The following is a 15,281-nucleotide window of genomic DNA, read 5'->3' as shown; positions in this document are numbered from 1 at the left end:
AACACTCATGAGGTCATTTGAAACCCACCTGCTTACATACTGTATGGAAAAGTGGGTGAGGTTATTACTGAAAGGTGGTCTCCGTGTTCTGTCACTGCGAGACACGTTTATCTTTGTGAATCAGTGAATTGGAAGTTCTGCCCACATATTCTCAGCGGAGGCAATGGGGACCTTCTACCTTGATGTGGGATGGCAAGAGATGAGTGTTGTCATAGTAACCATTATGTGGGTAGCCGTATCTCTTGCCTTCCTGGAATTTAGGTTTGTGATTTGAAGCATTGTCAATTTGCAAAAACCGCTGCCAGGGGTCTTCAGCATCATAACCATGAATAGATTAAAAGGTAACAGTTTAATATTGTGTCAGTAGTTTCCAGGGTAACGTTTATTTGGCCGATGAATAGTTCTTGATGTAATGCACAAAAATAGCCAAGTGACGTAGTCTGAATCCATTATTAAAATGTTTTCCATCGGTTTCATGTTCCTCTTTGTAATATAAAGTTTGGGAAGTAAGAATGGTCTTCACTATAAATCTATATATTCTGTATCAAAAAGTTTAAAGGGCCGTTGTTATGAGCAGAATACCCACACAGGCTTGTGTTTGTATTTGTGTCTGCGTTCTAGAGGGGAGCGTTGCGGTTACTAAAGGAAATACACATCTCAGGAACTGTGTCTGTGTGTTTGTGTAAACTGAGGCCAGATGCAGTGGAGATTAGGGGCTCTTCAGGGAAACACAACTGTCCCTTTTCCTGCAGGTGACTGTGCGATTTCATGCGTGTCGTACGAGAAGAGGTAGACTGATAAACACTACCGCATCACCGCTATGGCGAGAGCCTCACAGGCCACCTCAGCTGCCAAAGCCCATCAAATGAGGCTACAGCGTTTAATGAAGGAAAAGTTCAAGGTAATTTCCTCGATTGTGTTAAATTCACCTGTATAATAAACATATAAATGTCACATTCAGCAGTAATTTCTGTATTCTGAGGTTTGAATACAGAAGTCCCTCGATAAACAATTAGCTAACCGGGTAACGCTACGTCAAATGATTTCCCTCTCGCTTCCTAGTAAGATAACTTGATTTCATGAGAAGAATAAAGCGTTTCCTCATAAAGATATATACCAGGAATAGATCTCATTCTCTAATAATAGTCAGTGATTAATTTATAACTGTGAAGATACAACACTTCCTGTAGTTATTTCCATATTTCCATATGTAGTGCTACATTTAACTAACGTTAGACAAAATAAGTTAACGTTACACGAGAGGAAGACGTTATCTCATGATGACTATTCAATTGTCTGAGTACATATCACTTCCTTCTAGCACATAATTCCAAGCAGCGCTCGAGTTTACGTGAACCCCTGGTGCAGTGTATTCTTTTGTTCTTAGTCATTTTTCTGCGTAAGCCTGACAGAGGTGTTGAGGCATCTTATTGATACGAGTACGAGTATCTTTAGGGATCACTGGCTCCGCCCCATCACACTCCGTCAGTCATCACAACCCACTTCATTTCTTGTAAATGTGTGTCTGAACCATAAGCAGTTTACGGTCACCACAGCTCCACCCCTCAACCACGCTACTAACTAGATTAATCAGACTAGTCAAGTACAGAACATCTGGACTAAAGTTCCAATAAATCCCGCCCGGTTTTAGAAATCCAAAATGGATCTTAAACATGAAATGTCACATTCTGACAAAGGGCTGGTTTCGTAGGAGAGGATTATTCCAAGACTTGACTGGTCATCTTTGTTAAATTAAGGGTGAGGCTCAAGATGTATCTGGGGAAAATGTTTGTCGTGCCAGTCTCACCAAGATTTCACCCTTATATAATATAATTCTAGCAAAGGCTATTTTCAGTTACTGAGAACAATAACATTGCTGTCTATCGTTTCTCACAGTTGAGTGAAATAGACGTTTAAAAAAAATGTTAGTTTCGTTTTTGTTTGTTGTTCATGTGAAAACCAAATAAAAAAGTGAGATTTCTTTAAGTGGTTCACAAATATATTTATTATTTTTATAAAAATATTGTATTATTTCTCTCTGCATGGCAGAAACGTATTGCCAGGAAAACAATTTTCCCGTATAGTGTAAACATTCACAGACAATGTAAACTTTGTTGAAGTGTTCTTGACAGATATTCCAAAATGTGCTACAAAATGATGCCTGCTTCCTAAAACAGAGCAGTACCGTGAGGAGTCCATCAAGAATGTTCGAGCAGCGCTTTAATGCGATGAGTCTAATCTTCATAGCGGATAAGGGAAGGCATGGAGGAAGTCTTTGAGGATCGGATGCACAGGGATGCGGTCGATGTCTTTTCCGCCGCATGTTTCTATAATCCGTCTGCGACATAGCTGCTGCAGAGACTGCACTGGTTCTTTCCTGTAAGGCCTGATCAGAGCCTTCTTAGGAGATTTGAGATAATATTCCAGCAGTTTGAAAAGAGAGTCAAAACATTCCTTACTGCCGGTCAAACTGAATGTGGAGTTCTTGAAGTTAATCCGAATGTTTACAGGACCGTTTGCCGCTTTGTAACTGAGCGTGTAGAAGACATTAACCTGGCGACTGTCCCGCATGAGAAAAGTTCCAACGGGCTCTTTCTTCAGCTTATGATGTGCCTCCTCCACAGTCATGGGACCCCAGTAGAAGCCACTCTCCTCCAGCATAGAAGTGGTGTTAGAGATGGTGTTGGAGTCCCTCTCGTTCTTGAACGGTCTGAAATGTGTCTCGAATATGGGCCGGGAGTCTGCCAGCTGCCTGGATCTAGAGGCCCGGGATTGGGAGACCTCTGGGGAAGCGTCTGTACTCGATCTGGGTTCTTCTGTGCCTTGATTCCCTTCCACTGAACTGTGCGCCACCATCCTACAGGAAAGACCAACCAGTGTGGTCTTCCATTCCGTACCACAGGAAGGTCATCTAGATGAGACTCATTTGTCTGGTGGGGAGAAAGTGACAAACACTGTTAATACTTTGGCTAATTTCATATGGATGGACAGACAGGCATTTTGAACATTACGAATAAACATTACACACTTTTCTAATGGTAAGCTATTATATTTGATTATTATGATATTATGGGCCCGGTTTCACAGACAAGGCTTCTAGACTAAAATGAATGTTTGACCTGTCATAACTGAATATAACTTGCCCAGAAATATCTTAAAATATGTTAGTGCCATTGTTTTGTCTCAAGATGCACACCAGTGATGTATTCTTCTAAGGCATTTTCGTAAAAGCAACATAAATATCTTAATTCAACAAAGGCATAGTCCTTAAACCAGTGGTTCTCAAACTGGGGGCCCCCAAGATGGATCCAGCGGGACCACACATTTTGTGGAATTTTATGAAATATAGAAATTTATCATAGATTTTATGCAATCAAACATCAGAAAAATGACACCACCAACCAAACGAATTGAGGTTCCATCATTGTATAACTGAATGTTTTTGGTTTAATTAAAATCTAAGTTTAAGATTATATGTCTTTATATGGGGGGGCCGCAAAGCGATGCACTTAACACAAAGGGGGCCTTACAACGAAAAAGTTTGAGAACCACTGCCTTAAACCGTGTCTGTGAAACCGGGCCATGATGTCCTATTTGAACAGGATTGGATATGAATCAGGATTAACTCATATTCTGATTCATAGAGAGCTTTATAGCCCACACAATGCATTTTCTAGATAATTCAAAATGCACACATACAAATACACAGTCAAGACACATAATAATCTAATTGAAAAGTAAAATATAAAAACTATAAAGAGACTTGCTTGTTTAAACGTAGGCTAAGACTGAAAAGTAGGCTATTTCTATACTCTCCCCGGTAACATTACACAGTTCGCTTTAAAATCACGTCAAATGCATTTACGTTATAGGTCAAGTTTACAGCGTTACATTATAACGTACAACAAAAAACAAAACTAAAAAAGTCAGTCGTTCGTACAGTTCTGATCTTACCGTTTTAGCGAATCTGAACTCCAAGAGCAGTCCATACAACTTTGACAAACTCTTGTCGCCGTTTCCAAAATCAACTTGTTTTGAACTCCCATTGATTTATTCCGCTGTTTGATCTAGGTAGAGAGTTCTACAGCGCGCTCAAAGTTTCTGCGCGCTCGCGTGTGTCTGATCTAATGTCACAATGAACCGACTGTCGCTTTTAATCTACTACTGTCTGAACTGCTCCGCCCATTTCCCAGAATCTTCTCCGAAATCAATCAGGGATAAGCCTCTCTTGTACGTGAAGCGTTACACCTTGTACGTTTAGCATTTCCGAAAGTGACAATTAAAGTTACTATCACAAAAGTATGGGTTTACTGTATGTCGCTTTGGGTAAAGATGTAAATAAACCAGAAGAGAATAAGACAGTACACATTTTTTTATGTCTTAAGTGTTTTCAGGCTGTCCACGGGTCTTACAATAGACCTTTACTTTTTATCTATTGTGTGACGAGAGGTATAATAACCATGACATACACTAAAGTGGAGAGATCTAAACACTAAACTACATTTGACCCTTATTCATGAATGGATATGATTGACTGCGATGTCATATGCCATGTTTTTAAACAATATGAGTTCTCAATGGCAGATGAAAAACTTCTGGTACTGTTTCCTATTGCAGTGGATCTGTAGTAAAGAAACAGGTTTTTTGTGATCATGCATCAAAGCACTAACCCTCACGTAGTACAAAGAATTGGATGTGGGAATATTGAGAATTAGGCATGCACGTGGATGCAGTTTCCCATTTCTCATGACTGAGGTGAACAGATTTGAGTATGTAAAGCATTAGCTGTAAATGAAACTTAGTCTTGGTCTAGTATCGTTCTACTACAAATCCACAACCATGGACCAAGCAAACATTTGTCCATGAGTTTCATTTCTTGTGAACAGTGATAGACGCTGCATGCATCAGAACAAAAATCTACTATCAACTATAAAAGCTATTTGTGCTGGATAATTTAATAATTGTTAGCATTTTGTATTATTTTCTGTAAAAAAAATCCAGCGTCTGTGTGTGCTTTCAGTCTTTTTGGTCCAGCCTTATGTGATATGAATCAACTACATCCTCAGAAAAATGTGTCATTTGCCCATTTAACAAGAAGAATGACATCAGCTTCCACCAAAACACCATTGTAAGATTCTGAGTGAAGAGTTCCTTACAGTGTGATTGGTTTAAATGATCTCATTGTGAAACTGAAATTCCTGTCATGCAAATTTGAGGGTGTATGTTTCTTTAAAATGAACCGTTTCACATGCATTTCTCAGAAACACTGTATTTACAGTATGAGGACCACTAGTGGAGCGTATGGTTCTTACACTTCCACACCAGGAAGAAGAATCTAAACAAAAGACACACACATGTAAATAATCTGTGCATTTTTCGGAAACAAGGCTGTTTATCAGATGAGGGAATTGATGGATTAGGATAATCTTTTTCATTTAAATATCTTGCTATCATTTGTCTATCATTTAATTTTGTATCCAGCTGAGTGTATCTTTAGATTGTATTAACAGGGTATGACAGGTGCATCTCATTGCATTTATGCATTATACATAGCGCATTCGAAGTGTATTTTATCAAAGTGTGTATTTTCTGGAAATCGAACCGTTAACCTTTGCATTGCTGACGCAATATCTGTATTATTTACTATACTATGCACTACAAATGATAACATTGTATTTAAACAAAGCCGCAGTGCAGAGAAGGTCTGCGCACAATACCTGTATGAATACAAATGTTCTTACCTGATACTTACAGGTGAAATGCATTGTTTGCTACCTTTACCTAAACATTCCTGTCTTGCTTTATATTCCAGAGTTTTACGGGAAAATGAAAGTGAAAGCACTTCAACACAATTCGATAGGTGGTGCTGTTTCTCCTTAAAAACCATTACGTACGTCGTGCGTATGGAATGAATGAATTTCAGTGTAATCTAAATTCACGTGTAATCTATTAAAATATGTCATAAAATGAGGGGAAATATAGAAAGAACCCTTATATGCATTTCAATCTGCTTCTTAAGAATACTATCTGTTAAGCAATATCTTTGCTAGTACATACAGTTCATACCCAAAATACTTTCACAAGCTATAAACAAAACCGTTCCTTTAAAATAACGGACAAAGAGAATACATCTGACGGCAATTTATCACTTTCATTTTGAACTTTTCTTAAGTCACGTGCCTAGCGGTTAGCCACTTTATCCAGAGATCCAGTTCCCTGTGGTTTCCTTGAAACGCTTGTAAATTCTTCTTCCCTCGTGTTATGTCATTTATTTCTGCATTAACATTGTTTAATATTATGACATTTATACAGCTTATTTTCTGCAGATGCTTTCAGAGCATGTGGTATTTGATATTATGTATGGAATAACTTTACCAAAAACCACGTCTGTCTGTCATGAGGTTGGATCACTATAATCGAATGATCTTAACTTAACTAAATATTTACTAAACTTTGGTGTAGTTGTTTATAAAGTTTTTCATCATTTATTTTATTATAATTAATCAAGCCTAAATTAAAACTTGTTCAGTGAGCGATGGCATGAATTCATGGTATGGCTAGAAAAAAATCACGTGACAGGCACTTGTCATGCAGCGCTTTACCAGAAACGCCACGTTTTCTATAAGTGTTTACGCACACAAAAGAATGCAAATAGGTTATAGGTGAGTGGTTACAAAAAGATATTACGTCACGTACCTGCGGTTTCAGCTGTATTAAAGCAGAGCTCCTATAATTAAAGTATGCACAACTCTATTAAAGTATAGTTTATTAAACGAAATTATTTATTAGCATATGAAAATGATTAACGACATTATTATCAACTTTCAGTTGAAAAACAGATTATTTGCTAGAGTATTTAAAGGTTTTGATATTTTTGAGAGATTTTAATGCAACTCTGGCGCCATCCTCTGGGAGTCATGTATACTTTCTACAGTTCATTGAGAAAAGCTAGTCTACAATGCTGCATGACAAACATCTCACTTCATACATGCAAAAGTGAGTCATTAAAATGTCTTTAGTCATGTATATGTATTATGTTTAAACAGCACCAGTAATATTGTGTTTTATTAGAGCCTGTTTCGTCTTGAATCATGACCTACTGATCCAAATACTTACTTACTAAATTATCCATTTGCACAAGTGTACATACAATCTGTTAATATGTTTATTCTACTATATACTACCCTGTACAATGTCTCTTATATGTTATTATCCCCCATTTTCTGTAAAATAGTCTTTATTTTATATATGCACAATTTAGAATCTTTTAGACTGTAAATCGTATTATATTGTATTGTCATTGTGTTGAATGTCTGTACTAGAAGCTTCCAACACCAAAGAAAATTCCTTGTGTGTGCAAGCACACTTGGCAATAAAGCTCTTCTGAATCTGAATCTTCTGAAAAATGAACATTTTTGACAAAATATTTTTTACAAATTCTTTGTTTTGGAAAGCAATTTCATAGTATTAGTTAAATACTAAAAATAAACATCTATATTACAACTACAAATTAGTCTTACTTGGTTCATTCAAACTGAGGCTTTATTCGTAAGAAAAGGGCACATCTCAGAAATAAAATAGTATAAATAAATATATGTGGTCAGCACACCTTTCTAAAGATATCACTCAACCTACCTGAAATTTTCTATGTAAAAACTTGCAAGAAACTTGACATGCCGAGTACCAAAGTAGATTTTTTGCAATGTAAGCCATGTCTGACAAAATATAGATTTCTTTAAAAAACACACAAATGTAATATATCATGTATGTATGCTTAATAAAGACAATGCACAAACCCCTGTTTTCAGACAGTGATGTTTCAATACTCTTTTTTGTGTTTTAGTTCCCTCCTTAAACTGACGCCTTATCATTTTTTGTGTAGCTGTTATCAGGAGAGAAAGGCTGTTTCTTTAGTGGGCCCTTTTGTCCTAGAATGTTAAGATAAGTCAACGCTAAAGTTTCATTCAGGGACATTCATCCATTGACAGTTCATGTAAGTAGACTCTGGGCTTAAAAAAAAGAGATAAATCTGGAAAAAAATGTTTGTCTCTGGCGAAATACCCCTTAGGAAAATTAACCAAGGTTTTACTGTCATAAAGTGTACTAACCATATCTTTTGGGTAGATTGATTACCATTTGTACCTATTACTATAGTTTTACTACAAATATCGCGGTTAAACGATTGCTACAGTGAGACACAGAATATGTGGTTACTGTGGTTTTGGAACGATTTGGTAATTTCTACCAATTTAATTTAAATTAAAAAAGTTTTCTTTAAAACACACAACTCTCTTGCACACGGAAAACGAAGGAGGAACTCTGAGGTCGGAACTAAATTTGATAACACCCGGCAGACATTAAAAGACGGACTATCAACAAAACGAGCGTCGAATCGATGGTCGATAAAAACGAATATCTCTGGCAGGTTGTACTGAGAATTTGAACTGATGAGTGATATTATTCATTCATGATTTTTGCACACATCTTTCAACTGGGAGCATGCCAGAGTTTGGTAACTCGCAAAGTAAAGTTAGCTTGCTCGTTGGCGGTCATCAGATAACAGTAACTTCTAAGTCCTCGCCCTTCACAATCTACAAGGTAACGTTAGTTTTACATTGGTTGACTACACACTGTTGCATATACTGGCCCGTCTCTGCTTCTGAATTTGATCGTGGTAAGTTCGCGAATCGATATCAATTTTGCCTGGAGCGTGTGGTTTCCATAGAAACGACCCGATTGTTCAATGCATTTTGAAGGGCAAGAACTAGATCCGCGGATGCCGCTATAAAAACAACGCGTGTATCTCTGATCTGACACTTTCGAGTTGTGCATTAAAGCTTATTCAGGTCTACATATGGATTTTGAAAAAAAGTGCGTATTAGCTGCTTAATACGTGTGTGTTTTCATTTTATTTTTTATCCATACAGGAGTGTATATCTCACCATTGCTGGACTTTATAACACACCATCATGGTGCTGAAGATTTTCTTCCCGCAGTGCTGCAATACTGCTGACAGTGGCCTGCTGGTTGGACGCTGGATCCCAGGTCACAATTCAGCCGTCGTACTGGCTGTCATCCACTACCCCTTTATACCGGGTCAGGTGAAGAAATACTTAAATGAGTTACAGAGCCAGACACAAGTTGAACTAATTGTCCTGGGCTCCTGGAGTATGCCCAAAGAAGGCCAAGAAGGAATGGAGAGCTTTCTAAAGGACCTGAGTACCATCTTTCCCCAGAAGTGCTGGCTGCAGTTGAGTCGTGAGATTGGCAAAATAGGCTTTACTTGTCACGTGGTCCAAAGCAACGAAAAACTTTTACAGGACCCGGAGCAAGAGAATGAAGATGGTAGCAGTGAGAAAGATCAGATCACCCTCATTCATTATGATCAGAGAAAGGTTATGTTGTCCCAGATTCACCCAGTAAAGGAGGTCAAGTCTGATTCTGAACCGTCAGAGCTGCGTCTGGTCTTTCAGACGGTAGCACAGAGTCAGCTTCTATTTTCACAAGACAAATATGACGATGGGCCGCTCAAGCTCACCCACTGGCAGTCTGAAGGCCGGGAGGCTAGTATTATTGCAGAACTTCTTAAACAAGTATCGGTACCAGTTTGTGTCTTTCTAACCTGGTTACTCTCACTGTGGCACTACTTCTGTAGCTTTAGGTAAGTTCATCTATATGACGAAATTATATTCTACCAAGAACTAAAGTAAGATTCAAACCTTTTGGTCTTTTGCAGGATTTTTAATGTACGCCCAGTGCTGTTCATCTCAAGCAAGTTGTCAACGTGTGTTCAGTCAGGACACAGGGCGCTTAATTTTGAGACGGCTTTCTCTACGAAAAGAGTTGCAACACACACAGATTTCATGAGGTACAGTACTCTTGTGATCTGAATATCTGAAATGATTTGTATTGTGCAAAGCGATGTAAATAAATGTGCGATCAAATTGAATGACTTTGTTTGTAAGTGATATTCAGCAAAACACACTTACTTCCTCTTTCTCACTCCTCTGCAGAAAAGCAAACATTTTTGTGTCATTTCTCGTGGACATAGCCCTTGGTTTGCTGCTTATCTCGTGGCTTTACAGGGAGAATCGTATCAGCAAACTAGCCAATACTCTAGTACCTGTGGCTGATGTAAGTATATACACTCTTACTTGTTGTATTATGTTTTTTTATTCCTTTTGCAGTTCTTAAACGTATAACTATGACATCAAGTTTCCAGATGTAATTAAGGTACAGTAAGGTATTTATAGTAGTACACAATATGCCTCTATAGACTGCACATATTGTTAGCATATTGACAAGGTGTTAATGGTCTCTCATTTACAAGTTGCTTTGAATAAAAGAGTTTTGAAAGGACAGTTCACCCAAATTAAATATTCTTTCATCATTTACTCACCCTCGAGTTGTTCCAAATCTGTATAAATGTCTTTGTTCTGTTGAACACAAAAGAAGATATTTTGAAGAATGCTTGTAGCCAAACAGTACTTTGTCATCATTGACTACCATAGTAGGAAAAATTAAAATGGTAGTCAAAAGTGCCCCAGAACTGTTTGCTGTCCTACATTCTTCAAAATATCTTTTGTGTTCAACATACAATTTATAAAGCAATTTTTACTACTGTGGTAGTCAATGGTGGCCAAGAACTGTTTGGTTACAAGCATTCTTCCAAATATCTTTCTCTGTGTTCATCACAACAAAGTAATTTATTAACTTGAGGGTGAGTAAATGAAGACAGAATTTTCACTTTTGAGTGAACTGTTCCTTTAAACGAATATCTTACTGAATATCTTTCATTATCTGGCAGCGTGTTGCTAAGGAGCTGCAGGAGCTGTTAGAATGGCTGATGGGAGCTCCAGCTGGACTGAAGATGAACAGAGCTCTTGACCAGGTCCTGGGGAGGTTCTTTCTCTACCACATTCATCTGTGGATCAGTGAGTAACATTCTCATGAAAGTTTGACTAGAAATAGACTAAACAGGTTATGCACACATCTGGCATTTACGTTCTTACTTTCTTGTAACATACTCTGTTAAATAATGCAAATTTGTGTTGTGTGATTGTGTCCATAGGTTATATCCACCTGATGTCTCCTTTTATTGAGAGGATATTGTGGTATGTTGGCCTCTCAACCTGCTTGGGATTGACCTTTGCCCTTTCCATACTGTCCGACATTGTGGCCCTTCTGACTTTCCATATCTACTGTTTTTATGTGTATGGGGCCAGGTGAGATTCAGTTTGTTTACTAGTTTCATATTCACACACTTTCAATGTTTTACCACAAGAGGGCAATGTTAATGTTTGGAACGTTAAAGTGATAGTTCGCCCCAACTCTGTCATTATTTATTCACCCTAATGTCAATTAAAACCTTTTTGACTCTTTCTTCTGTGAAACACAAAAGAAGATATTCTGAGAAATGTCTAAGTGGTTTTGTGTTCTTTCGATAAAAGTCAATGGGGTCCAAATGTAGTTGGATTACCAGCGTTCTTCAAAATATTTTATTTGGTGTTCTGCAGAAGAAAGAATGTCATACAGGTTTGGAATGACAGGAGGGCAACATGAAATGTATTTTATGGGGGGGGGTTCATTTTTTTGGATCTCTTTAACATTGTGTGCCTGGGCACTTAGTTGCCATCTCTGTATTGGTTTTGAATGTTTTCTTTACATATTACCCATAATACAAAGTTCGGGTGATTTTAATCATGCCTGGAAATGGTTGCACAGAGTGGAAAACATGCTTAGTCATACCTCTCCACTCAGACTTTACTGCCTGAAGATCTATGGCCTCTCCTCCCTTTGGCGACTCTTCAGGGGGAAAAAGTGGAATGTGCTCAGGCAGCGTGTTGACTCATGCTCATACGACCTGGACCAGGTTGTATTCTCATAATTCATACCCTTCATTTTTCTACTCCTCATTCAGCATAACTGTCATATTGACGCTGCTTTGTTGCATTTGCAGTTGTTCATTGGCACTTTGCTCTTTACGATTCTGCTGTTCCTGCTTCCCACCACTGCGCTGTATTACCTTGTCTTTACACTGGTGAGTCACTCATGTTAGATTCCTCCTCGCCCTCAGTCTGGCTGTACCGTTGGGCTGCGTGACCCAGTTCCAGAATATATTACAGTTTAAATGTTTTAAAATACTTTTCTTTTTTGTGTTTTTTAAAAATATTTTTTTGTAATTTGATACTGACAAATAAAGCCTGCACTATGTGGCCCTATGCACTGTATGCCGCGTAAAATGTGTGTGAAACTCTTTGGAACAAATGAAAATGTAGATATGAAATGTTAAGAGTAATAAATCATTCATCACTGGCAATAAAAGTAATGTTTAATGTTATAATGGCTAAGAGGTTTGTCTCTGTGTTTCAGCTGCGGCTAGTGGTTGTGCTTTTTCAGGGTGTGATTCATTTAAGTGTTGACTTCATCAACTCCTTCCCCTTGTTTGCCATCGGCCTACGTATCTGTAGACCGTACAGATTGGCAGGTGAGCTATGTAACATTGATGAAATGAGGAAAAAACGTTCTAAAGTTGTTTTTTTTGTTTATTGTTTTTAGGTAAACATAAAAAAATCATTATGTTTTGATATTTATCATTAAAGATATTTATATTTATTTTGTTTATATTTTATAATATCTTTACAAATGTGTTTTTGTATTCCAGAGGGTGTTAAATTCAGCGTGCTTTGTGAGGAGCCCGGAACTCCTCTTCACCTTATGATGGAGGTAGGTTAAGTTTGGTAAAACATCTTACCATTAGTTTGTGTTTATGCTTGGCTTTTTTGTTGTTTAAATTTGGCCGGGTGATTTTGTTTGGTGGGTCATGCCTCTATTTGGTTCAGTGTATTGTGTATAATTTATGATCAGGACAGTTACTGGGAAAAGCGTTACTAAACTTTGATAGTGAATCATGTCCCAATTTGCAAACATAAAATGAAACATGTCTGTATTTTCTTTATTTTCAGATCAACCCAATAAAGTTTAGCTCTGTGCTGCAGCTGTACAGGGCACCTACGTACAGCTGTAACCCGAAAGATTCCTGGGCAGCTCTGTGCAAGAAACTGTTTGTTGGAGAACTCATTTACCCCTGGAAACAGAAAAAGAATGCCAAGACAGACTAACCAGACATATGCTTGATCAGAGAGGGTGCTGGGTGACAATTCTCTGTCATTCCAGTTTCATGCTCCAGAACTTAATTTTAAAGAAGACTGAGCAGAAAATGAATGCACTCACTTTAGAAGATAGTCTACAACATAGTGTTTTAATAAAAAGGAAGCTTACATTAATTATATAAATCACTTCTTGTTTCTAAACATTAATCAGAATATTTGATTGAAACTCTGATTTTTGTATGTAATTTTAGTCATATTCTACTATGTAAAGATGTGGCATTTTTAAAATAATTGTATTAATGGACCAATCACTGTATCAAAATCATAGTCTTTGGAAGTCTAACTTCAGCTCACTGCCGAAGCCAGTGCAAAGAGAATAGCTGGTAGAAGTTTGACAGGTGTTTGTAAAATGGGGCCATACATTTAGCTGACTAACTGTGAAACTGGTACTCGCTGTGAAATGATGTGTTATATTAATGTTGCCAAATTATTGTTTTGTAGTTAGGATGATTGGTGTAATGTAATTTTAAAATAAGATTTATATAATTCCAGATGGTCATAATCAAAATGTAAATGTGTGCCTTTAATTAAAAAGTACATAATTCTACCACAATAAAATGACATTAATTTAAATTTCTTTGTGTCCAATGTGCAATTTAGATCTTTCTTATATGACGCATGTTTTTACTATAAATGATTGTGCTATCTCAAGTTTATAAAAAAGCTTAAGTAGAACAGATCTCGATCATTGTTTGGCAGTATACTGCCTGCAAAGAATGTGGTGACTGCAGTGTTGGGTAAGTTACTCTGAAAAAGTAATTAATTACTAGTTAATAATTACATATTCAATAGTGTAATTAGATTACTGTACAAATTACTCTCTCCAAAAAATATTTAATTACTTATTACTAATTACTTTCTATATCCTATATCAACCTTGATTAGGTAAGTGATTCAAATATAGACATGAAACGACTCTTAATTCAATAAAATAAATAATATAAAACTACATAAAGTACTCTTATTAGCTGACTAAAGTTTTACAAATATGAGAAAGATACATTAATTAATGCATTTTAAAGTTAGACTTTGAATTTTTATGTCAATTCCACTATTGTATACATTACACAGTTAGTTTAATTACATCCAAAGTAACTAATTAAATTACAGAAAAATGAGAGTAATCCCTTACTTTACCTTTTCACAGGAAAAGTAATTAAATTACAGTAACTAATTACTTAGTTACTAGTTATTGTCATGATTATGAATGACATGTAAATACTGTATATGAGCTGGGATTCACCTTCACGTTGATTGAAAGGTCAGAATACAAACATGAGTAGTTAAAACTCAAAATGTTTACACTGTTTTGATTTCAGCTTCAGGTCAATATCTATTTTTTATATTACATACATAAAACCACAACTTGCCAATGTTGCCATATGCATTTGAAAACCTATATTGTGTGTAGTGTAGATTATAGACGGTAACAATTTAAAGCCTTTGTATATACACGTACCATAAATATGTGAAGAATAAACGCCTGCATTATATTTACAAAAACTCTTTAGATCACAGTTTATGTTTATTGGGGGATGGGCGTTCATGTTTTTTAATGGCTGGTACAGAAATTGATGCAGGGTCCAGATGTCACCCTGGCTCCCATGAGACCCTCGTGTTGCTATAATCTCTATGAGCAGACACAAAGACTTCACACAGCTATTTGCATTTTAATCTGTTCAGGGGAGGGGGAGTATCTTCATTTAATCAATGATTCCATGAAAGTGCACAGATCTCTGACGTTTCACTTTCCCCAGTCTTCGTCACGTAAGCAGCAACCTGTAATTCAAGTACTGGAGACAGAAGGCAAAACAAACCATTTACATTTTTCAAAAAGTAGATGAAAGAAGAAGAACTGAATATGTTTCCCCTATCAAATTTCCTCATAACCCTTGTTAACAAAAGACGGTCAAATAGACAAAGGATTAGTAACAACTATCCCTCAACCTAAGCAATTACATAACTAGGAAAGAAAGATTATAGAACATCACCTGTCTTTGTGTACACTGCGAACAAATGAATTAAAAGAGCCATCGTCAGGTGGGGTGTGTTATGTGTACTGTTTGCATGGATATGTCTCGAAATCTCAAACGCTGCCTGCCTAGACAT

The 15,281-nt window shown here is 37.0% G+C and overlaps 2 protein-coding genes across 3 annotated transcripts; one reads left to right on the top strand and one right to left on the bottom strand.

Annotated features, from left to right (window-relative positions):
* Positions 1-1,965: 1,965 nt before the first annotated feature.
* socs1a (suppressor of cytokine signaling 1a) lies at positions 1,966-4,136 on the bottom strand. The gene is made up of 2 exons (XM_057346009.1): positions 3,955-4,136; positions 1,966-2,930 (listed from the first exon to the last, which is right to left on the bottom strand). Exon 2 carries the CDS (start codon positions 2,854-2,856, stop codon positions 2,242-2,244), a length of 615 nt encoding a protein of 204 aa, XP_057201992.1. The 5' UTR covers positions 2,857-2,930; positions 3,955-4,136; the 3' UTR covers positions 1,966-2,241.
* A 4,217-nt stretch (positions 4,137-8,353) lies between these two features.
* pigq (phosphatidylinositol glycan anchor biosynthesis, class Q) lies at positions 8,354-13,739 on the top strand. Of its 2 annotated transcripts, none has more exons than XM_057345884.1 (11): positions 8,354-8,598; positions 8,928-9,661; positions 9,737-9,868; positions 10,014-10,134; positions 10,808-10,934; positions 11,072-11,225; positions 11,761-11,872; positions 11,960-12,040; positions 12,373-12,487; positions 12,665-12,726; positions 12,966-13,739. In XM_057345884.1, the coding sequence occupies exons 2-11, from the start codon at positions 8,970-8,972 to the stop codon at positions 13,119-13,121; spliced, it is 1,752 nt and encodes a 583-aa protein (XP_057201867.1). In that variant the 5' UTR covers positions 8,354-8,598; positions 8,928-8,969; the 3' UTR covers positions 13,122-13,739. The 2 variants fall into 2 exon arrangements, with proteins under 2 accessions (XP_057201867.1, XP_057201868.1); XM_057345885.1 differs by having other exon boundaries at positions 8,365-8,425.
* Positions 13,740-15,281: the final 1,542 nt, after the last annotated feature.

Source organism: Triplophysa rosa, linkage group LG11 (genome assembly GCF_024868665.1).
Source record: "Triplophysa rosa linkage group LG11, Trosa_1v2, whole genome shotgun sequence".
NCBI lineage: Eukaryota > Metazoa > Chordata > Actinopteri > Cypriniformes > Nemacheilidae > Triplophysa > Triplophysa rosa.
The sequence above is the reverse complement of the archived record's forward strand: the minus strand, read 5'-3'. Positions and strand labels throughout refer to the sequence as shown.